Raw genomic sequence first — 24,446 nt, 5'->3', positions numbered from 1 at the left:
AAAGGACACACGGTAAAAAGGATACACACAGCAAAATTGTTTTTATGCCGTGAGCTACACACGGTAAACGATTACACACGGAAAAAGATAATTGTTTGCCGAATGCCTCACGCCGGGCACACGGCAAATTAGATGGACCTGTGACGACCGACACCCTGCCGTAACATTTGCCGTGTGCCAAAGCTGAGCACTCGGCAAACATTTATTTTGCCGTGTGCCCGATGCCTATCACACAGCAAAAGTGTCGGATCCCGTAGTGCATGCTTCCTGTAGTTTCTTCCATTCCACAGTGACCAAGTTCCACTAATGATGAGAGCTGCATCAGCCTGGGAGCACACCTTTGCTGAGAGAAGATCACAAGTCCATGATGCTGGGTGCGGGTCGGGTAGCTTACATCCTGTGAATCTGTGATTGTATGCGCCACCTTCAAGAATTAATTGCTTAGCGGGAGGGCACTGCACATCAATGTGATATAGATCTTCCACCGGATGACCACAAGCAGGGTAGAAACTCTCCTTAAATGTGCCACCCTTTCAGTTCAGCTTTAGTTGGCAGATAGTTGTTGATAGCACGCCACAGAAAAATACGCACCTTCGGAGGAACTTGCAGTTGCCATAGAGCATTCCACCATGAAGCCTGATGTGAGGAGGATGGATCATCCTGGGCTGCTGCCCCTCATCAGTTTTGAAAACATATTTAGTTTCAAAATATAAAAGCCATATGGGTAGATTTTTTCTTACAAGTACTAAGTAATTAATACCATGTTTCTGTTAGATATTCCAACTATATTATAACAGAAAAATAGTGGTCAAAGCTAAGAAATACCAGGAAAAGTTAATAGTGGTTTTGTATATTGGAACATGGAGGAAATATTATTCTTGTTTGAAGCAGAGTGACCTGTTAGTGGGTTGGGGTGTGATCCAGGGTCGTAGTGCGGTGAGATCTTGGTGTTGTGGAACCTTGTTTTGGTTTGTTGGGTTAGCGTTTGCTAATAGCAGCCTGCGTGCTGCATTATTGTGTCTGTTGGCTGTAGACCGTCGCCTGTGATTGGTCAAAGGCCGGATTTTCCTTAATCTAAAAAATGCTCGGCACCTCTGTATATGTTTCATGTGCACTCGCTGATAATGTAAATTAACATGTTATTATCAAGTCCGGCTAACTTAATTAGTAGGCCATCGCGGTCTATTTAACTCGTCTCATTCAGTTCGTGTCCCTCTTTGAACCACAAAGTCCTAATAAACCAAAGCCAAATAGTACGTCTAGAGTAGTTTGCCTCGACAAGGCAGCGATGGCCTCAAACAGCGGAGCCGCCGGCCACCGCGTGGTGCTCTTCCCGTTCCCGTACCACGGTCACCTCAGCCCCATGCTGCGCCTCGCGGCGGCTCTGCACGCTCGTGGCCTGGCGATCACGGTGATGCACGCCGAGCATCACGCACCGGACCCAGCCGACCACCCTGCTGACTACCGCTTTGTGCCCTTGCCGGCCGACGTGGCGGCGGGGCTCCTGTCCTCCGAGGACGTGGCCAGACTCTTGATGGAAGTGGACGCCATCTTGGCGGTGCCTTTCAAAGACCGGCTGGCGGCGCTGCTTGCCGAGCCGGATGCTGGAGGTGTCTGTTGTGTGATCGCCGACGTTCAATGGTACTCGGCGCTGGCGGCGGCGAGGAAGCTCGGCGTGCCGACGCTGGGGCTCATGACCAGCAGCGCGGCAAGCTTCCGGACGTTCATGGCCTACCCCACGCTGATTGATAAGGGCTACCTGCCTGTCCAAGGTAACTAACTAAAGAACCACCGTACGTGTAGATCTGAAGGTACAAGAGTGTCAAGCAACTAGATACAAGAGTATCTTCATTTATTTGCTATTTATTTTCTACTGCAGAGGGGCACAAGGACGATCCAGTCGACGAGCTGCCACCGTTCCGTGTGAGAGATCTGCAACGCATCGACAAGAGCATCCTCGCTGAATTCGACAGCCTGCTCGAGCGCAACGTCGCCGAAGCACGGCGGTCCTCCGGCCTCATACTCAACACCTTCGATGTCATCCGGCAGGACTTGTCCATCCCTGTGTTCGCCATAGGCCCGCTCAACACGCTCTCACCGCCGGTCAAATCAAGCCTTCCGCAAGACCGCGGCTGCCTCAACTGGCTTGACACGCAGGAGCCGGGCTCCGTGCTGTACGTGAGTTTTGGAAGCTTTGTCCCTATCGACACCGATGAATTCATGGAGCTGGCCTGGGGCCTCGCTAACAGCAAGCGCCCATTCATCTGGGTCGTCAGACGGGGGCTCGTTCGTGGCTTTGAGTCAGGCGAGCTGCCTGACGAGCTTGAAGAGAAGATTCGTGATCGAGGCCGGATCGTCTACTGGGCGCCGCAGGAGGAGGTGCTAGTTCATCCTGCGATTTGCGCCTTCGTGACGCACAACGGGTGGAACTCCACGGTCGAGGCCATGTCGAGAGGTGTCCCAATGATATGCAGGCCTCTTATCGGTGACCAGCAGGGAACTGCCAGGTATGTGTGCAACGTGTGGAGAGTGGGAATGGAGGTTGAGGTGGAAACTCAGCTAGAATGGGGGAAACTCCATCTGGCCATTGAGAAACTCATGGGTGATAATGAAGGCGAAGAGGTTAGAGAGAGAATGAAATATTTGACGAACATGGCAGACAAAGGTGTGAGTGAAGGCGGATCATCTCACACATCTTTTGTTAATTTGGTTGAATTCATCTTGTCATTTACATGTTGAATGCAACAAATGCAAACTTGATGTGTAATCTTATGCGAGTTACAAGGGGACGACTTAAATGCATCGATTTCAATTGTCACTTTGTGAGCAACTAGTCATACTGGATTACTGGTGTGTGCACATTGGCACATACTATAGTAAACATTGTATGTATTGAAGCAACTGAGAACAAATATAGTGACGAAGACATATTGTCACAACAGTAACCTTTGAGCCGTTGACCACAACATTTTGAGAGATGGATGATCAGGAACATCAGGATGGATATATATAGGTTGTCTCCATATTTGGAGCTCACTGGAAGGGTTAGTGTCTCACTTCGAAGATCCATGTGTAAGGCCCTCACTTGTGAACTCGAATTAAACCGACATTCAGTTGCGCCTACCCGAAGTCATGGCAATGAGAAGGCTCGTATGAGCGATCTCATCCTGGAACTTCGATTCAGGCCCCACAAATTTAAATTCAATTCAACTCCTCACGATGTTGGGACACAAAGGCCTCGCAACAAATACTTTTACGACTCTATGTCGAAGCAAAGTATTGAATTGTAGAGTGCGTGAAATACATATACATGAATGATTACATTTCTCCCCTCCTCTCCCAGGAAGGGGTGGTTTTTACATGGGGAATGCCCTCATATTTATAGAAAACTAGGGCATTCATTTGTCCATGCCGGTTACATCCTTCTATTACAGCTATTTATACTGCTTTATAAGGGATATTTTGGGGACTAGGTTGATCTCTCTTGTATGTGCTTCGCCGATTTCTGGAATGCCTTTGGAGGTACGTGATAGGCTTTGGAGGGCTCTGCTTGGCAACTTTGCCTTGTCAACCCCTTTGTGGTGGTCTGGTATTTTGGGACTCCGCTGGTTGCCTCCGGACTTCATCTGTGTATTAGTGTGTTTGCCTTCTCCTCAAGGTTTCATCCGGCCCGTCCGTGGTGGGCTTCTTCTGACTCCCCACCAGTAGCCCCTTTCAGCTGAGGGCTTCGCCTGCGATAGCTCGAAGCTGAAAATTTAGTTTTGTAGTGAGTGTCAGCGATCTTCTTCGGACTTGATGCACAAATAGATGGAATAGCAGCAAATAGCATATTTCTATCCTTCATATCCGTTGAACTCAATCTCATCATAGGGTAACTACATCTTTTTCAGCTCTTCTCCCGAAAAGAGAAAGGAGACTGAGATAGGGGTTGTCCTTGGTTTTTCCAAGGAAAGCCTTCTTTTCTTTTGAGAATGTAAACATGAACGGAAGTAGCGTAGGACACCCACACTCGAAGAAATGGATCGATAAGAACAAACCGAACCTACACAGACAGAGAGATATTGACTTTTTTCACATTTGTAACTACTTCACATTTATTTATTTTGGAATTTCTCATTTCATTTAGGATTCCCCCTCGGGGAAATGGAAAAGTCCTTGAGGCTTGGCGGCCCCGGTCATCAGAATATTAGCAAAACAAATTGCAAATTTTGCAATAGCGTAGCCCGGCTTGTTTCTTTTGGGGCCTTTTGTTTTGGGCTTTTCTGTTTTTGTGCTCTTTAATGTCGCGTGTGACCGTTTGGGGTTTACCTTTTACCATCTTATATAAGGACGAGTTGCCCTTTTTACTTTTATTGAGTTCTCGCTTGCTGTGTCCCTCGCGCTAGCTCTTTGTTTAGATTCATAGATCTTTTGGTAAGAGCCCTTCTTTTGCATTTGCTGTAGCTTCATCTGTTGATGATGGCTATTACTAAGGGCTCTGCTAGGCCTTCAGCATTTCACTCTCTTATTAAGGCAGGGGCCCGTTTTACTTGTGAGATGCCAGTTTCTACTTTCACTCCGAATGATTTCTGAAGGTATTCTAGGCAGGGTTGTCTAGGGGATGGTGTTGTTCGATACCGTTTGCCTGAGGATAAGACTCTACAACCTTGCTCTAGCGAGGTTGTTTGTTTTTTTATCTTTCTTGATATGGGATTGTCTTCCAAGCTGTCGCTTTCTTTGTGATTTGCTTTGTTTATATCATCTCGAGTTTTATCAGCTTACTCCCGCGGACACAGGTACCGTTGCATCCTTTATCTATGCTTGCCGCGCGGAGGATAATTGACCAGAAGTTCATGCTTTTCTTCGCCTTTTACAAGGCTATTCATAATCCTGTTTACTTCATTCAGGGCGATGAAGGTGTTTTCAGCCCCTTGTATGGTGTTGTTGACTTCGTTGGTCGTTCGGAAGGTTCTGTTCTTATTCCTCATTCCGTCCACCATCTCGGGATTGGACTAGGAGTTGGTTTCATTTTATGCTTCTGTTGGCCAACTTTTATGGTGGTACCCTTGGTCATGAAATTCGCATTGTAAATAATTACGAAGCTCCTTCATCTGTAGCAATTTCACTTGCAATGGACCTTATTGGTCATGTTAGTCGCGTTGTGAACCTTCATGATCTTTGCGAAGAGTATGTTTGCTCCGAGCTTTTGCGCTTGAAGTTTGATAACTGGCACTTCAGTACGTAGGTTTGATGGTTATTGCATTGGCAAGCTTCGTCACCCGTTTTTTATCACCCTCCATGCTCATATACATGCTTTCCTCCTTTGTTAATGTATATACTTTCCTGATTTAAGGTGTTTATCCGTTTTCTTCCTTTGTGCACATTTTTGTGCTGATCGTGCGCTCGAGATCTGCCCCGCTGCTTTAGGGCCTGTGTGTAGCCGTAAGCACCGCGAGCGTCGCCGTTTGCTTCGAACTCCTTAATAGGGTGTTTGAACAGTTTATTAACCTTCGTGGAAGTCCTTACGAGGTTAAGAGTATGGCTGGCCGAGGGTATAAGCGTGGCGCGCTAGTGGTTCGTCGGATCGTGTTGCGAAGCCTTTGGGTGACTTCGATTCTTGTCACTCTTCAAAGCGACAAAGGGTTTCGGCTTTGCCTTCTGCCCCTGTGGTTGCGAGGTCCACTATTGGAACTGCCCCTTCTGGCGGACATGCTTATGTGGCTATGCCCGACCATTGCGAGCGTTGGTTCTTTGGGTGTTCTGGGCAAGAAGAAGAAGGCCAAGATGAAGCTTCAAGCTCCTCCCACTCAAGCCCCTTCTCTTCCTGCGATATCTCTTTCTACCATTGCTCTTCGTGGCTCTACGACGCTTAGCGCTGCTATTGCTTCGTCTGCCTCTTTGGGGCATTCCGCTGCACTAGATGCTTATGTTTTTATTTTTTATTTCATTATTCTTACTTTTGTTTCTTTATAGTTTGCCCTTTGCTTTGTGCAGAAAGGACGGGTGTCCTTACTCCTTAGTATTGATGTCCGTGGTTCTTTCTTGTCATCAGGTGTTCCCTTTTCGGTTTAGCCAGCTTTAGCTTCGTCTGGCTAGATGATTGTGCCGCCGTTGGTTAATCCAACTGTTGGTGGTGGTAATTGTTCTATGCCACAGTCTATGTTACCTTCTTTGACGGTTGGCGATGGCGATTCTGATGGCTCACTTGGCTTCTCTTTAGATGATATTAGAGAAATAACGGCCCCACTGGGTGTTAGCGTGTTATCGCCCCTTCGCTTTATTGTGCCTAACCGGCGGATGCCAAATTTCTCATTACCAGAAGTGTCTGGTGATCTCGAAGCTCAACATTTGAATGTAGATTCTTTTGTTATTAGCCGAGATGAACTGTCTGACCAGGAGAAGGCCACGGCTAATAGCTGTTTTCCTTCGGTCGAGCTTGGGTTTTCGAATCTTGAAAATCGAAGCCTTTTTTATTCTTGCATTGCTTTTGAACAGAAGGTTTGCTTTTTCTATTTTTCCCTCTAATATTTTTGCCGCTATTATTACATTTTTCTAATATTATTTTTGCTTCATTTCTATCGGCCTTATGTGCGACCTTCGTCGCCGGCAGAATGAGCAGCTTGAGAAAACCACTTCCAAATTCAGGGGCGAAGCTCAGAGTGCTGTTAAGGATTCTGACACTACTGGAAACGATGATTAAGATCTTTTTGACGGTTTTTTAAAAAACACACAGGAAAACTGTCTCACACAGAAAAATAATAATTTAATCTGTTGGTATGCAAAACACGCAAGCAAATAAATGAAACTGACAGGAAAATCATGAATTAACGTGTGAGTTTTTGGAAACACACAAGAAAATAATAGCACGCCCTCAAAGAAATTAGGCTAAAATATTCCAGACACGACGGACGCAATCTTGTGCGCTTGTTTTTTCTTTCCCGCCGCACGCTCGGTCAGTTTGGCGCTCAGATTTTGGAATTTTTTTAATAATATTATTTTAATAGTTAAGGTGACGGTCAACAACCAGAGCACATCACCTTTAAAATTCGCCAGATGACAACCAGAGTATGTCACCTTTAAAATTTGCCAAATGACGTCTTCTAGAAGCACAACCCATCACTTTTGCAAAATTATAAGTGGCGTGTTTTGTCCTAAGTTCGTCACTTATTTTCAAAGAATAGGTGACGGGTATTGTGCTACAACCATCACCAGTATTTGACAAAGGTGATGGGCGGAGACTTCATACGAGGGGCCCTGGTCAACATGAAAGGTGATGTACTATTGTGAAGTCCATCGCCTATAGCGTCAGATAGGTGACGGGCAAATGCCCGTCACGTTTGATTCCTTAACAGTGAGGCTGTAGGAGTGACGGGCCCGATGCACATCACCTTAGGCAGATGTTACCCATTACTATTGGGCTTTTCTTACATAGTGCAGGCAGAAGGAAACCAATCACGCCCTAACATGCTAGTGCTTGGTCCAGTTTTAGAGGTTAGAGGTTGAGGCCGTCTTTTTTGCAATTTAGCCCTTTTTTGTAAAGATTTTCACGTTCAGGCTCTTTTTGAAACAATTTGCGTTTTTGGACTCTGGAGGTCGTCGGCACAGACCGTGGCGCTAAGGTAACACGTCTCGGCGCCACAGACCGTGGCACCGAGGTCTTGGCAGACGTCCAGCGTGGCTTCAAGTGTGGAAGGGAGCTCGGCGCCACAGATCTTGGCGCCGAGCTCAGCGCCACAGATCTTGATGCCGAGGCCGATTCATAAAGGCCCACCTTCATTTTGACCTGTCGCGCCCGCCCAGCTTGCCATCCGCTCGCCCGTCCGCTCGCTTCATCGGCGTCATTGCCGTTCGGCCGCCATGCTCTCGCCGTCCGGCCGCACCGCCCGTCCCCGTTGGTCCGCGCCGCCGCAGGGCCCTCGCCGTCCGCCCGCCCCGGCCACCATCATAAAGCACGCGGGGCTCCCCCAGCCGCCCCCAGCGCTCGTGCCCGCCGTCGGGGCTTGGGCCGGCCGCGGCGCTCGGCCCGGCTGCCGGGTCTTGGGGCCGACCGCGGTGCTCGGCCCCATCGCCGTCGTTTGGGGCGGCCGCGGCACCCGGCCCCGCCCCCAGCGCCCCCGTCGCTTCCTCCCCCCCCCCCAATCTGAAGGTACAATTTTTTTTTACTCAATTTTGATTAGGTAGGATTTGTTAGACAATGTTAGTTAGGAAAATAAGGTAGGTAGGTAGCAATTTAGGAAATTTAGTTAGTGCAACATAGTTAGCAATTGAGGTAATTTAGATAGTGCAATATAGTTAGCAATGTAGGAAATGTAGTTAGTGCAATGTAGTTATCTAGTAAGCAATTTAGCTATGAATTTAGGAAATGTAGTTACCACTTTATTATTATTATAGCAATTTATATTGCCTATCTGAACACCAATTTTTGAGTACAAGTAGTTGTCGGGTCATTCTTGTTTTGGATAACGTACTGGTAATAACTTTTGCATTGTGCATATACTAACTAGATGGAGAATGTAGTCACCATGTACCATGGAGGAAGTGTGAAGCTAGATCGGTTTAGCAATATCGGTTTTATTGGAATGAAAATGGTCCCTTTGATATTCGATTCGCGGCCGACGTTTAGTGAGCTGCCTGCAAGGGTTCGAGGTGAGCTTGAATGGAATTCACATGAGGAAGCAGTCTCAATGGAAGGGGTTCTTCAGTATGGTAAAATGGGTCAAGTTTACTATAGGCGGCTGCTCACAATTGCGTCGGAGGTTCAATGGGAGAAGTTTGTCAAGACGGTTAAGAACAATGAAATTCCAGGATTGGATGTGGTTGTCCACAAGTTGAGAACCGATCCACAGCCTCATGTATGCTCTCCCCCTCGTAATTGGAGTTCACCGTGTCGTGAGGTTTCCCCAGCACAAGACATTCCCGCACCTCATGACCCTCCACCAATCGGAGACCATGCAACGCATATGCCAGATACTGATGTGGTCCCGGATGCAGAATCCGCCCCCCATGGGGTTGACAAGGGTCCTCAAGATGTTGTTACAGCACCTATGGAGATTCCTTTGAGCCAGAACCATCCAAGTAAGTGTTGTAGTAGCATGTTTCATTATTTTCGCCATTGTTGATTCCAATGCACTTTTCCAATGCCATTGTTAATTGTGGTTCAACTGCAGGAGACAATACTGACAATGGTGGTGTTTGTCATGTGCCTCCCTCCTCCAATACCGGGCGGGCATCGAATAGTGTCGATGTTCATATTGAGAATGATGAGGAGCCGTACGAGATAGCAAGAGCCATTGATTCAGATGATGATAGGCCTGTACCACCATTGAGTCAAGAAGATATTGAGCTAATGAGATGCTTCTATCCGAATCGTGATCCACTTGTTCCTGAATTTAGTGATCTCAGGGATTGTGAGGGTGCTTATGCTGAAGGTAGAGATGATGAGCTTTTGGAGGCTCCTGATGTCGGGGACAGCATGGAAGTTTGTCACCAGATATGCCACTTTCTGTGTTGTCTATGTTTAATTATGTAATGTCCCCTATTGAATGTTTTTAATTCCATCAGATTATGTCGACTATTTAACTCGCATACTAATGATCATATTAAGTGCCATAAAAACACAAAAGTATACTCAAACATGCAATGATGACAACATATTAAAACTAAAGTACATGATAGCTCACCGAATAGTTCAGTACATCACAACACAAGAACAGACGACCACATAATTCAAACTAAATTAAAAGACAGCACATCTAATAGTTCATTACATGATAACACAACAACAGTCGACCAGAATAGTTCATTACTCGCTAGAGTTGCCCAAGGTAAACTCGCATTCTACTGCGTGCAGCGAGGCCACTTCCCCTTCCTCAAAGCATCTGGATTCTCCTCCATTGCTGCTTTGGCACGGCGAACATGCTCAAGCTTCCGCTCCCTCTCCTCCTTACGCTCAACTGTCAGCCTCCTTTGTTGTTCTTCCTACCGCTCCTTTTCTGCTGCCTCCTCCTGGCGTCTCTTCTCCACCCTCTCCAGCCGCTTTGCTTCCCACTTCTTGCACATCTCCATATACCTCTTGTCCTCCTCCTTGATCTCAGTGTCAATCCACTGCTCAAAGTCACAGAGCGGGGGAGGGGTCTACAAAACAATCCATTGTTACACAATATTCACACACGATTTCAAATAATGTCAAAGTAAATGAAGACCAAACAAAAATTCTAACCAGCAACCCAATGCGGATCTGACGAGGTGTTGGATCGAAGGCATAGTTGGCACACATCCAATATCTCTGTCTATATGTGTCCTCTTCAACAGACACATCTACCTTGCAAGGATCACCGTAGAAGCACATCAGTACAGGAACTCCACTAGGCAGTGGCAAACGGACATAAGCATCACCAGTCCGCACCGGAGGTTTCTTCGATTTACCCCTTCTAGGCATCCTAGTTGCATAATACATGTTACAACAATTAAACCCTAAACCCTAAGATCCTACATTTCGAAAATACATCTACAATATACGAAATCAAAACGCACAAATTCAGGAGGTGAGAGAGAATACCTTGCTCTTGACAATCTATGGATAAAATCAAAGTTTTCACGGTCAAATACGATGAATCAGATGGTTGGGCGAGTTGAGGGGGAGAGAAAAACCGAGAAGGGATGATGAACAATGGAGGCACGCTCGGAAAAGGGAAGAGGGGCGGGGTAAATGGCAGCGAGGTCGGCGCCAAGATCTATGGCACCATGACCTATGGCACCGAGACGTGTAACCTCGGCGCCACGGTCCAGAAACGCAAATCGTTTCAAAAAGGGCCTGAATGTGTAAATCTTTACAAAAAGGGCTAAAAAGCAAAAAAGACGGTGGGAGGTTGAGATATGGGAGCCAATAATTTATCTCATTTTAAAACTGCAACTGAATTGTAAGCATCATGGTTCCACATTCTGATTGAAAAATTCAGTTGTTGATCAACTTAACATCAAGGTGACCACCTGCCAAAACACATGGTACATTGTTTTATTTTAGTAAAGCCCTAAAGTATCTTGGGGCCATTGCCTAAAAAAAGTAGCACTTCCAAAGAAATTTTATACATAAGGAAAATAGTCACATGCTATAATGCGACATGCCCCGTTATGTAAGATTAGTAGGACTTCCATTTTGATTTCTAGGAAATATAACTTCCAATAGATATTTACTGAAGCTAACAGTACCCTCAGATAACAAATGAATGTCGTTTTATAACTTATATCAGTCTAAGCTATTTATATTTATCTCTAGCTACAATGAAGAATTTTTTGGATTAATAAACCAAGATTGATTTTGACAGATTCACCACGAGAAGTAGTTTCATAATATTTAATCACCTAGCTATCATGATCTTTTATTGATGGCAATTGTGGATAAATTATGCAGTAGATAGGAACTTGTGGCTGTTAAATTCAGCATATATCACTCTACTCCCTAAAAAATCAGATGCAGATCTGGTGAAAGAATTTAGACCCATAAGTCTGGTGCACAGCTTTGCTAAGTTGGTGACTAAAATCATGGCTAACAGACTTGCCGGCCGCCTTGATAAAATGGTCTTGCCCAACCAAAGCGCTTTCATTAAGAAGCGGTTCATCCAAGACAATTTTATGATGGTGCAACAAACAGTGAAGTTTCTACACAATCAAAAACAACCCAGGATCCTCCTTAAACTGCAGTTTCTTGGGCTTTTCTTTTGGAGGTGCTAAGGAAACTTGGCTTCAGGTCTAGATGGCGAGACTTGGTGTGTGGGCTTTTAGCTTCTTCCTCTACTCAGGTCCTTCTGAATGGCACACCAGGAGACTTTATTCAGCACAAGAGGGGTCTTCGTCAAGGGGATCCTTTTTCTCCGATGCTATTCATTCTACTGATGGATGTGCTGAATTGGATGGTCATTAGAGCATCAGAAGCTGGGTTATTGCAGCCACTTTCTTCACGACCGATTCAGCATCGAATCTCTTTGTATGCAGATGATGTGGCTATTTTTCTCCGGCCGGCAGCAGCTGATATTAATCTAACTCTACAATTGCTTCAGCTGTTTGGAGATGCATCTGGATTGAAAACTAATGTGCAGAAGAGTAATGTGCTGCAATACAGTGTGCTGAAGAGGACTTGGCCACCATACAGAACCTGCTGCCATGTGAAGTGCAAAATTTCCCGTGCAAATATTTAGGACTCCCACTTGCTATCAAGAAGTTGACTAAGGAGCAGATTCAGCCAATAATTGACCGAATAGCAGACCAACTGCCGGGGTGGAAGGCAGATCTCATGACCCGAGCAGGGAGAGTGGTACAGGTTCAGTTTGTCCTGACAGCAATGCTAATTTATGTGGCTATGGCAATGGAACTTCCGACCTAAGCAATAAAAGCCATCGATAAGATCAGAAGAGGGTTTCTTTGGCGTGGAAGGAAAGAAGCACAAGGTGGCCACTGTTTAATTGCCTGGCCAAAAGTCTGCAGGCATCTGGAGCTCGGTGGGCTGGGTATCTCGGATCTGAAAAGACTTAATTGTGCTTTGAGAGCACGTTGGCCATGGCTTAGGAAAACAGAACCAAACAAACCTTGGGCAAATCTGCCTATCCAGGTTGGCAAAGAGGTGGACTGTCTTATAGCCATGGCCGTCATTACTGAAGCGGGAGATGGGACAAATACTTGGTTCTGGAAGGACAAGTGGCTAGATGGCCATAGCATACGAGAGCTTGCACCCCGGGTGTTTGATTTAGTTTCCAATAGAAGGGCTAACAAGCGAACGGTACGTGAGGCTCTGACCAATGAAAAATGGTTAGAAGATATCTAGGGTGTAATTTCGGTGGAAGGATTATTGGAATTCCTTGAGGTTTGGGACCTCCTTAGTATGGTTGAACTGCAAGTGGGGACTCCTAATAAACATATTTGGAGGTTATCTAATTCAGGAGAATATTCAGCAAAATCAGCATATGAGGTCCTATTTCAGGGCGCTGTTTACTTCAAACCTGCAGAGAGAATCTAGAAGTCTCATGCTCCTCCTAAATGTCGATTTTTCATGTGGCTGGTTGCCCATAATCGCTGTTGGACAGCCGACAGACTAGCTCGACGAGGCCTCCCTCATCCAGCCAGATGTTTGCTCTGCGATCAAGAGGAAGAAAATATCCAACATTTGCTTGTCGGGTGTGTGTTCTCGAGACAATTCTGGTTCTCCCTCTTCCAGAGGTTTGGCCTCATCTCGCTTGCCCCTCAGCCTCAGGACATTACCTTTGATGATTGGTGGGAAAAAGCGGAAGCTTCGGTCGTGGGGGATCTAAGGAAGGGTCTGAACTCTCTAGTCATCCTTGGTGCCTGGTGCCTTTGGAGACACCGAAACAATTGTGTTTTTAATGGGGCCAGCCCAAGTGTCGCTGTTGCCATTTCTTTGGTCTCTGAGGAAACGCACTTGTGGAGCTTGGTAGGAGCTAGGGGCCTTTACCTTGCTTGATATCCAGGGTGAGGTCTAGAAGTTTGGGTCGGTCGTAGTGTCTATCTTTAACAGGTGATTAGTAACGAAGGGCTAAGGGGGTGTGTTGGGTGTGTTTGGGTCTATGTATGACTCCTTTCTTCTTCTATCAATACAATGATACGCAGCTCTCCTGCGTGTTCGAGAAAAAAAAATATGCAGTAGATCTTTCCAGGGGAGCATAAATAGTACTCCCTCCATCCCAAAAAAAAACAAGTTATTCTAGGATTCAAATTTTGTCCCAAAAAACAAGTCATCTTACCCTATTTAGAAAGTGTATGTGCATGCAAGAATCAATTAGTGCCAAATATGGGAAATAAATTAGGACAAACTTGACCATTTTACCTTCTTTTTAATTTGTCCTAGTATTTCTAGGATGTCTTGTTTTTTGGAATGGAGGGAGTAGAACTTTAACAGAAGGACATATATTACACACCTCGCATATTCAAGAGCAACTCATATTGATTTGTGAGACTTCAGGAAATGGCAACCTTTCACATTAAGATAATTGGTCAATGCAAATTACCCTAATCAGTTATCAGTGACAAAATGGTCTCCATTGACAAAATGCCTATATCCAGTTTTAATTATTTGCATAGCCAATCTCTTGCTCATATCAATAGGTGTGCATCATATCTTGCTCTTTCCTAGACTTTGGAGATGGTTTGACAGGAAATGTAGAGTAAGAATGAAATCCAAATGCCAGATGACACCAACTACTAACTATTCATAATGTTGTGCTCATTACCTAATATGACTAGAATAGCGATCAACACGAGCATTAAAATGATACAGAAACAGAGATGAGTCATGAGTGTTGTTTCGAGAAGAAATTATTCCGTCAACAGCTTTCTTAAGGCTTTAAGCTGGAACAAGTACCATAATTTGCTCAAGACAGGCTGTATAATGGAAAAAGAAACAACAACATGGGGGTAGAATAGAACCCAACACAGTAATGGAAGCACAGAAGAAAATGCCATCGAAAATACAATTCCTTGAGCAGAGTTCATTAACTAAAACTTTTGGTTAACAAAACTGCATAATGTTACTGAGACTATAGCTACATGCAAACACCACCCTACTTGTCCTTGTTTTCCTCAGCTTCCTGCTCGTATCGGCGTTTGAACTTTGCAATCTGGCCAAGGCTTTGAGCCATTTGACGCTTGGCCCTCATGTGGTACACTTTGCCAGTATGGTTCACCTTGGTCATCATGATATTGATCAGCCTACCACTCTGCGTAACATATGAAATCCATTGCATTTGAGGATGTAATCCCTTCCTCATTCTTCCAGCCTAATCACAAGATACAAAGGTGAGCAATGTCATCAGTTAGGTAATAAAAACATAACATTTCTTTATACTAAACAATTCTACCAGTTATTATCTTTGATCACTGCAGATAAAAGAGATGTAAATACTAAATATCTACTATCATGCCGTGACCTCAGGTGGGTGTAGAAGAAAAGGGACAGATGTGTTACAAATTTGGATCTAGATAACCCCGAACCCAAACAACGCGACCTTGCTTGATGGCAGCAACCGCATCACAAGGCCAGGGATAGGAGAAGGGGGCTAGGATAACTAGATTGATATATTCTTCTTGCCTTTGATAGTTTGATTGATACATCATACATCTCCCATCTTATGTAGAGAGCCTTACTTAAAGCATAAGCAAGATCCCTAACCCAAGCCGATCATATTACCTAACAAGCCCAATAGGACCAGTCCGTTGCCCATAACAGCGGACAGTGCATGACAATAGTGGTGACCTGAGGTAGGAACTGGTGGTTACAATGACCAATGCAATAATTCTGATGCACAATAGGTAAAGGAGTATAAACAGATTTGGAATATCCAACTCTCTTTATACATTGCATCAGCTGTGTCATTGCCATTTGAGTCGAAATCGAAACAAATGAATGTAATCATCAAAACAGTCATAACTGATTATTCAGTCACTAAGGAAAACAACTCCAAGCATAGACCAGATTTGGATGTATGCAATAGAGACCACCATTAATATATTCAAAATTCCTCCATACAACTCAATGGCGCAACACAACTTATTCTCTCGTAAGTATCATCCCAAATACCGTAAATCTGATGGTCTGCTACATGGTGAGGTGAAAGTTTATTTGGTCTACACAAATGGTCAAATTGTAAATACCTTTTCTTTAACATAAAGTGTAAATAGTTTCTTAGTCCCTTGGTGGGCTGGTACCAATGGATAATAGCTCTAAGTAAAATGCTGAAATATTTAACTTGCATTAATAAAGTGAGGACATTTTTCTTATGTGAGAAAGCCACAACCACAAACAGACCATTTATCTTTACATGTTATTGCAGTTTGGGATGGTGGTTATGCAAGGCAAAGTATTCTATTCCCCAAAAAAAAAAAGATACTTAGGAAACTAGACAATTCAGAAGGCAACATATTGTATTAAAATGCCGGTATATCAAATTACCAGGTAACCCTGATTCTCCTTTTTCCTATAAAAACAGATAACCCTCCTTAGAAATAGTGAACCAACATCTATTTTAACATTTTCCATACCAACAAATCAAACATTAAGACTTCATTGGCACAACAACTAATCAAATTTATAAAAGTAATAATCAGTGCAGCCATTGCTCTATCACTTCTTAAACTCAATCAAGCTACAAGATAACAATAACAACCTACAAGATGATCCTGCTTCTACAAGCAGACCAGCAAAGCATAGTCCATTTTTACGTTTCTGAGACCAATATTCATATTTGTTTGGCAGGGCAAATCGACAGCCAAACAGATAGGTGCAAGCACATCACAGGATAGTCCTAGTAGCATTATGAATTACAAATTTATGGATTTTGTTTCTAACATTTGGTAACCACTAACAAATCTCCAGTCACAAAATAAGGCCCAAGAAGATAACAACATAGAGCTAGCCAGGCCTCAGTTATCTGACAACATATTGAGATAAAAGTAACTGCAATATGATGAACCGGACGAATTTGATTGGCTACCCTGCCCTGAAAATTTCGTACCTTAGCATTACAAAATACAACCAATCAGCCACCAAAATGGACAGATGGTTGATGAACCATCATACTAAGTATCTAATTCCCATGGATCACCGGAAATTTTCAGCTAATCCACATTTTTTACATCAGAAAGAAGAAAAAACAGTGCACGCGCCATCGGAGCACTCTATAGACCCCGTCCTCTACTGACAAAGAACACAGGCACAGAATGGAAGAATCCCCCAGACCCATATGTCTATGACCAAACTTGCAGCACACATGAAGGTCATCAAGAAGGTAGAGAATGAATCTCACATAGCTAATTTCATTTCAAGTGATCGGTGCCACAAGGGCGCAATAACCACCGTTAGCTACACAAATCGAATCGCGCCAAGATTTGGGTGACTTACCGGCAGGAAGGAATCGATCCGAGTCCGGATAGGTGGATCTCCACGCCACGCCGACCCAGCGCCGGTAGAAGGCGGAGGATAGGAGGCGGCCGGCCCCCGCTCGACGCGCCAAGGCTTGGCGTGGTGGAGGCGGCCTGGTTGGCTGGTTGCCCGTCGCCGGCGCGGGGGGGGGGGGGGGGGGGTGGAGGGGGAGGGGGGGGGGGGACGGAGAAGGAAGTGTGGCGGCGGCAGAACAGAGGAAACCCCGAGCTTCCTCAGCTGCTAAATTTACATTTCTGCCCCTTGCTATACTGAAACCATTGTCCCACAGGGGTATTTTTGTGAACTATACTGAAACCATGATACGGGCCATACCCCCCATACAGCTGAAAGCAAAGCAACCATCCGGTTCCGCTTTGATAAAAAAAAGAAAAAAAACATCCGGTTCTGCTCCAGAGACCGTTTCGAAACTTCCAAATGGATTGACATTGGGCTTGCACTGTCTCGTCTCTCTAAGTTGAAATTCAAACAGCTATTTTGACTTAGGTTCGCAGATTTACAAAATAAAGTTATTTAAGATGATGAGGTAAATATAATAGAACATATTTGGTGCAAACCACAACTCCGTGAAAATCCATGCAAACTACGGCAAAAAATCATCTAAATTCACCAAAAAATCACACATGTAGATGATATGATGATAAGTCTTGTAAAATATCTTGTCGAAACTTGACTTCATTTGTGAGATATCAAAATAACAAATTTTAAACCAGAAAGCTATCTAGATGATTTGTTAAAAATTTATTATTTTTATATCTCACAAACGAAGTCGAGTTTGGACAAGATATTTTAAAAGGTTGTGTATCATCATATCATCAACATATCAGATTTTTTTGGTGAATTTAGACGATTTTTTTGCCGTGGTTTGCACGGGTTTTTACGAAGAGTATGGTTTGCACTAGATACGTTCCCATTATTAATAAGAGATTTAGTTCTATCGCTTCTAACATATTTTATTGATTTATTGTGCTCATTGCGTGGGTGTTATTTGCTTTATTAGAGTGCCTCTTAGAATTTCTTGATGTCGTTTTGTGTCATTTGATCATAGTCATCGATACTCCATATTACTCTATAGTTTTAAAATATAAGATTTCTAGCATTGAAAAGTTATCTTGGTATCTTGCAATATTGTGGGTACACGAGACGCTATTCACTAATTAAATATTATGATTTTTTTTGCTCTCCGTATCAAGTTGTTAAAAGTTGGCAGATGTATTTGGTGGGATGCCACGCAAAAAAGTTGGCAGATGTATTTGCCTACTAGATGTGATGCGGGGGCTTCCCGATCTTCTCGCTGTATGATCTAGGGATAACTTGATCTGTGCAACCTGACGAACAGATGGCACCAACAACTGCTCGAACAGCCACCTGTGACAAATGATTTCGCCAAACCACACGATTTGGTCGATGCCTAACTTGAACCATGCAAGGTAGAGGCAATGCTCTTGCAAATCATAAGGAAACACAAGAACACATGGTAGAGAAAACTCCCAATCCTTAAGGGGGCAGCTATGGAACAACCCTAAGGACAAGAGTACTTGGTTTCTCTATTTTCTGAGTTCAGTTCGTGGTTAGGGTTTCCACTTGGTGTACAAAGGATATTTATACTAGAAACATCCCTCCTAGTTGGGTTGGAGGCCTTACAAGCAAGCCCATTTCGAAAATACAGGAGTTGGAACACTTTATGGGGTGTTTAGATCGGATCAGTCCGAACTACTCGGTCCTAGAGCAGTCTTAACAAAAATACTCGGATCTCATTGCTGGGTTATCAAACTACTCAAATTAGATGTCACTGGAAAGTAGACTTCAAGACGCTTCCAACGGTATATGATACTCATGGTGAAACCTTCAAAATTGGTACAGTTCTTGTCTTGAACTTCTTTCATAAAATCTGAAGTAGTTCTGGAGCAGACTTTACAAAAGTACTCGGATCTCATTGCTGAGTTATCCAAAGTACTCGAATTAAGTGTCATTGGAAAGTAGACTTCAAGATGCTTCCAACAGAATAGGATACTCATGGTGAAACCTTCAGGATTGGTACAGTTCTTGCCTTGAACTTCTGTTGCAAAATCTTGTGCCATCATAGGGACTGCAACTTGATCTCTATCACTTGGACAGACTTCCCATGGCCTCCTCTTGGAATCTAAAGACAAGAAATGTACTTCCATTAGGCAGTAAACAATTCTTAGTACAGGCATGTTCACATTCATTAAGTACTAGATTCACCTCATCTTGTAGTAGTTATGCTCTTGCTCGAGTCAACGGTCCCTTATAGACATCGTTATCTTGTCCATCATGTGTGCTATCTTGTTCATCATTTGGGATGTCCTCATTAAGATGCGTGCATGGGTGGGTTCACGATTTGAGGTATATGGGTATTCAAAATTCAAAAGGTGGTTTATTTTTTTACAATCTAAAGTGCACATTTATAACACGTAATTGAGTACCGCCACCATAAAATTGAACGGAACTCCAATTTAGCTAAATTGTCCTACCAATTGCTTGCTTCTCCATAGAGATGGCAACAAGTCTAAACTTATGCACATGGGCACGGGTACATGTACAATTCTAAAACCAACAGATATCTATTCACGAGTATAAGAAAATGATATCAGCACCCATGAACCCGCAAGACCCATTTCAATAACTGATAAGTGGACCCGAAACCTCAAATATATAAGCTCTTGTTAGAATTTTATTTCTTCTCTCCTACTAAATTCCCACTCGCCATCAGGGGGAAGCCAGCCTCCTCCCTTCCACCTCTCGGTCACCCATCCAGTCCCCCCCTCCCCCTTTCCTCTGTTCGCGCCACTTAGGGGGTCGTTCACCCCTCTCCTCCCTCCACGCTGCGAGGATACTGTTCAACTCCTCCCTCCTCCCATCTCCCTCTTTGGCCGCCCACCTGGTAGACCAAGCGCCCCCTCCCTCTCGTTTCGGCTCTAGCTCGCCACCCTCAGGCCAGCTGCCCTTGGATCCATCACCTCCTCCATAATAGAGCCACCGCGGGGTCCTCACCGCCTTTGGATTGGCCGCCGCCATGGGGTCCCTGGGCTGAACGCCGTTGTGGGAGTTCTCCTGGAGGTATGGAGCGGCCACCTCCGCTACACGGGTTCTGCTCGCTGCCCCTGTACCAGCTGCCTGTCCGGATCTATTCGCCGACACCATGAAACCATGTCCATGGGCAATTATTTACTTGCTTTTGCTTTTAAGATATTCTTGTTTAGTTGGTTTCTAAAGTTTGCAGATATACAGATGTGCCCGTGGGCATGTGATATCCGTAGGTAGTGGATACAAGCATGGTTTTTCTGCCAGTGGTGGGTGGCAGGTTTTCTGCCAGTGGTGGGTGGCGGGTGGCAGGTGGCGGGTGCTGGTGCTGCGTGGGCGTAAGTTTTAACTTGCATGTATGAATATTTGAAGGATATATTCACGCTAATTGTACCCGCTGGTAATGGGATGAAGACTAGCCTTTTGCAGTTCTGCTTGCTCCACAGTCCGCACAGGCCGCCCACAGAGCCTTGCCCACATCTTGCCTCTCACCAGCAGCTGCCGGGGCGGGCTGCTACATCACACCACCGCGGGGTGGAAGGGGGAGGGGGTTATTAGGAGTCACACGTGTAACTAGCAATCAAGGTGTCACACAGTTATATTTTCTAAAACCGTATACCCAAATTAAAATCCGAACGCACCACTATGTCCCTTGCGTTGAAATCTCCAAAACAAGATCACACTTTGATGACTTTTTGTGTGAATTTTTTTTGAAGCTGGAATAATTATTCCTGCAATATAAAAAATATTCCACCTTATATGATGGTTTGACTATCAGTAACACGTGTATTCCTAATATTTCCGGTCGTCGGTGGCTGTTGGGTGCACACCGCTCCATTCACAGAAGGGGAGGTGGGGCATTCCATGGTGCACACCACTCCATTCCCAGAAAGGAAGGTGGGCCATTCCAAGGAAGATGTTTGGCCCATTCGAAGAAAGAATATTGGGTTGGTCATTGGGCTGTTTGGCCCATTCCAAGAATAGAAGGTGGGTTGCACGTTGCAATACACAAATTCCTATTTTTTTTTGAATATGGATAACATACTATATATACACACACACACTACATATACTTAATATTTTTTGCAAAAATAATAGCTATTCAACTGAATAGCATCGACCTCAAAGGGTAAAGTATTATCAGGATGTCCCAATACCATTTTTATATTAGTGGGAGAGATGCTTTTACAGTTTCTAAAAAATCTCATCTCATTACAACTAATATATTAAGAGATGAGAAACTCTCCCTTTATTTTAGGGAGTTAGGGTAAAATATTGGAACAAACTAATAATTATTGGAGAAATTGAGGGGAACTGGTGAAGCATATCTTTTTCCAATATTGGTAGTTTATTGGGGGAGAAAGACCACCGGGGATTCTCTGAACACTACACTTACAGATGGATGTGTCCACATTAAAAGGTTTCTCTGGTACATGCTTCATAAGAACGACGTGTCGGTGAACATCAACCTCACGAGTCGTCGTTAATTTCACGCCCGATTTTGAAGGAATAAACCGAGCAATAAATTATATGTGCAACATGATCAAAATTACACACATACGACGACAATAGTGAATAACAGTACTAATACCATAAAGTACCAAGTCATTTATTACAAACCAAGCCAAAAGTCATAACATAAATAAATAAGCGTTTTTCTCATTTATTCTAGCAGTGGATCATCCAACTCCACAGATAGCTGACTAGGGGAATGTACGCCAAGAAGTTCTGGATGTCCTCTGGGAAGTCCTCAAACTGATCTTGTTCTGAGCAGTGTTGATATAGCAAGTGTGAGCACATGACGTACTCAGCAAGTATATTGGAAAATAAATGACATGAAAGGCTTAATAAGAAATAAAGCTAGCTGAATAAGCAGTAAGCATTTTAATAACAGTTGAATAAATAAGATTACTACAAAGGTGACTCCAATCCCACATTTATGAAAAGAATTTGATAACTAAAGTAGTAAATAAACCTTGGAACAATTGAACAACTGAACTAAGCAATTATTTCAATTAAGTAGACATGTGAGGGTCCAAGCCGCTCTTGACCGTGAGCACGACTGGTATACCAGTTTTCACTCTGCAAAGGTTGCACATTTTACCCACAAGTCGCGTAAAAGTTCAAAAAAGCTCAAAACCCAACCATGCTGTGCTACCCAGCCACGATACCATACTTACCTAGGTGTGATTGCATAAGGACGCTACGATGCCTTTACAAAGACTCTCCAACCAGTAGTAGCCCGATGAGAATTCAGCAGCTGGGCGAGTGCACCCTCCCCCAAAGCGAGCGTACCTCGTAAGCATACCAAACCCCTTTGGCAGGCCGAGTAACGCTCTTGAACCCAGGCCCTCCCCTTGCACCTTTTGGTAAACTACTAACAAGCTAGAGAAATCTAATTAATCAGCCAAGACCTGAGTCATGTAGGTCTTGTGGTTGCGCTGTTTTCCCATGTGGTTCTCCATGGTTGCTTTTAATTCTCATTATCAAAGTATCATAAAGTTTCATCAAAGAGTGTAAACCATGTATCAAGTCTAAAGTGTTCATTAACCACCCATAACTATTGTTCAACGGCTAAGCAAACTACCCAAAAGCTTTTATAAAGGAAAATCCGGCTAATCAAGGACATGGATATCAATAGGGAAAAATAGGTCCTCACTCAGTTTAATGTATGCAGCATAAAGTAAATGTGAATAGGATGAAATATGATCAAGGAATATACTTGCTTTCCTCGTTCACTTGCTTCTGCTCGGAGTCTTCAAAATCCTGATCTTGAAGATTCTCGAATGGCTCTTCGTCTAATCATCACGAACACGCCAAGCAACACGAACACATACAAGCAAACAATAGAAATAAATTAAAATAGTACACCAATAACTGAAAAATAGAGGTAAAAGACTTAAAAACAGGTTCTACACGTTACAACGATCAAGACGGTACCAAGACGCTTAAAACAGACTTAAAACACTAAAGATACGCTAAAAACGGTCTTGCAGGGGTTTATATGTGAGAAAAACTACTAAAAAGGGCTAAATAGAAAGAAACTAGGGACTAAATTGTAATTTTGTATAAAAACCTAAGGGCTAATGTATAAAACATTGAATTAGGATGGCGGGTTCTATTTTAGAAAAGCTCAGGGGGTTTTCTGCAAGAAATAGGACTAAAACAGAATTAGTTTTGAATAAGAAAGGATGGCGGTTTGACTTAGGAAAAAGGTAGCGACTTTTATGCAAAAGTGCCAAGGTTGACCGGAGGGAACTCTGTTAGCTCGGGTTAGATCTATTCTGGGCCATGCAATGAAGATCGGGTGGCCGAGAACAAATAGGACGGCCGGATGGTGGTGGGATGCCGGCACGCGGCGGCGCCGCCATGCCCACGGCGGGGGCTCGCATGGGTAAGCTCCAAACGGCATTCCGCTGCGCCAAAAAAATTGTGCGGGAGGGCTCAGGGGCATAAGCGCGGCAAGGGAAAGCCGATGCGGGGGTTCTAGGTGGCGGTCGAGCACCAGTGGCGGCCAGCGGCGAAGCGGGGCGGCGGCGGCGCTCCGACAAGCGCGGCGGAGCATGTCCAGGTACAAAAGAACACCAAGCGAGAGCAAAAAAGAATGCGGCGTTCACCACGCAGCTCCCAGAGGCGGCGGCGCGAGCAGAGGGGCCGCGGCGGAGGAGATTGACGGCGGCGCTGTGGTGTTCGGGCGGCGGCGGCTCAGCAAGTGGGGCGTGCAGAGCTTAGGGAAAAAGCAAAAAGCGGCGTGAGAGAGGAGGGTTCCGCGGGGCCGACTCGTGGGGAGAAAAAGGACGCGGGCGGTAGCCTACTCGGCCTAGGCATGCTCGCCTACGGGCCCGGGTGCGGCAGACAGAGTCTGAGTCGGACATGGCGGTAGGAGGAAGATGACAGTGGCCCCCACCCATCAGCAGGATAAAAGAAAAAAAAGAAAAGCGCGCCGGTTGGGCTAAGGTGGGCCAGAAGTAAAGACGAGATGGAGGAAAGGGAGATAGGCCGGCGGGGACAAATCCAGAAAAAGAAGAAGCACATGCCGGCGGCCTAGATTGGGAAGGGAAAATGAAAAAGAAAAGAAAAGGATAAAAGAAAAGAAAAAGAGGGAAAAGGGTTTTTCACGCCCAAAAATTAAAATAAAATCATAGAAAATAGATAAAAACCCAAGAAATTTTTGTAAAAATTCTGGGAGCTTTATAAGCTCGAACACAACCATACAATAGTAAATTATACACCAGCATGAATGCAACAAATCAATTTAGAGTCTAAGATGACTTGTAAGTATTGCAAAATTAATTCTTTTGGATCCCGAAAATTATAGAACTAATGTGAACAGTTCTAAAAGTAAATTTTATGATGTTACAGTTAACGTTAGTGAAAAGGACATCAGATTTTTTTTCAGTGCCTATCAGGTTCCTGTACCCAGAATACTTACCTTCCTTGGAGGCTTGGACCACTATTAGACTAGCCATAGCGGTGGCTT

General features: G+C 44.4%; 1 protein-coding gene across 1 annotated transcript; it reads left to right on the top strand.

The window, feature by feature from the left end:
- Positions 1-1,236: 1,236 nt before the first annotated feature.
- LOC120684540 (DIMBOA UDP-glucosyltransferase BX9-like) lies at positions 1,237-2,945 on the top strand. Its single transcript, XM_039966398.1, has 2 exons — positions 1,237-1,772; positions 1,880-2,945. The coding sequence occupies exons 1-2, from the start codon at positions 1,289-1,291 to the stop codon at positions 2,737-2,739; spliced, it is 1,344 nt and encodes a 447-aa protein (XP_039822332.1). The 5' UTR covers positions 1,237-1,288; the 3' UTR covers positions 2,740-2,945.
- Positions 2,946-24,446: the final 21,501 nt, after the last annotated feature.

This window comes from Panicum virgatum, chromosome 8N (genome assembly GCF_016808335.1).
Source record: "Panicum virgatum strain AP13 chromosome 8N, P.virgatum_v5, whole genome shotgun sequence".
NCBI classification, from domain to species: Eukaryota; Viridiplantae; Streptophyta; class Magnoliopsida; order Poales; family Poaceae; genus Panicum; species Panicum virgatum.
This window is presented reverse-complemented; position numbering and strand designations above follow the sequence as displayed.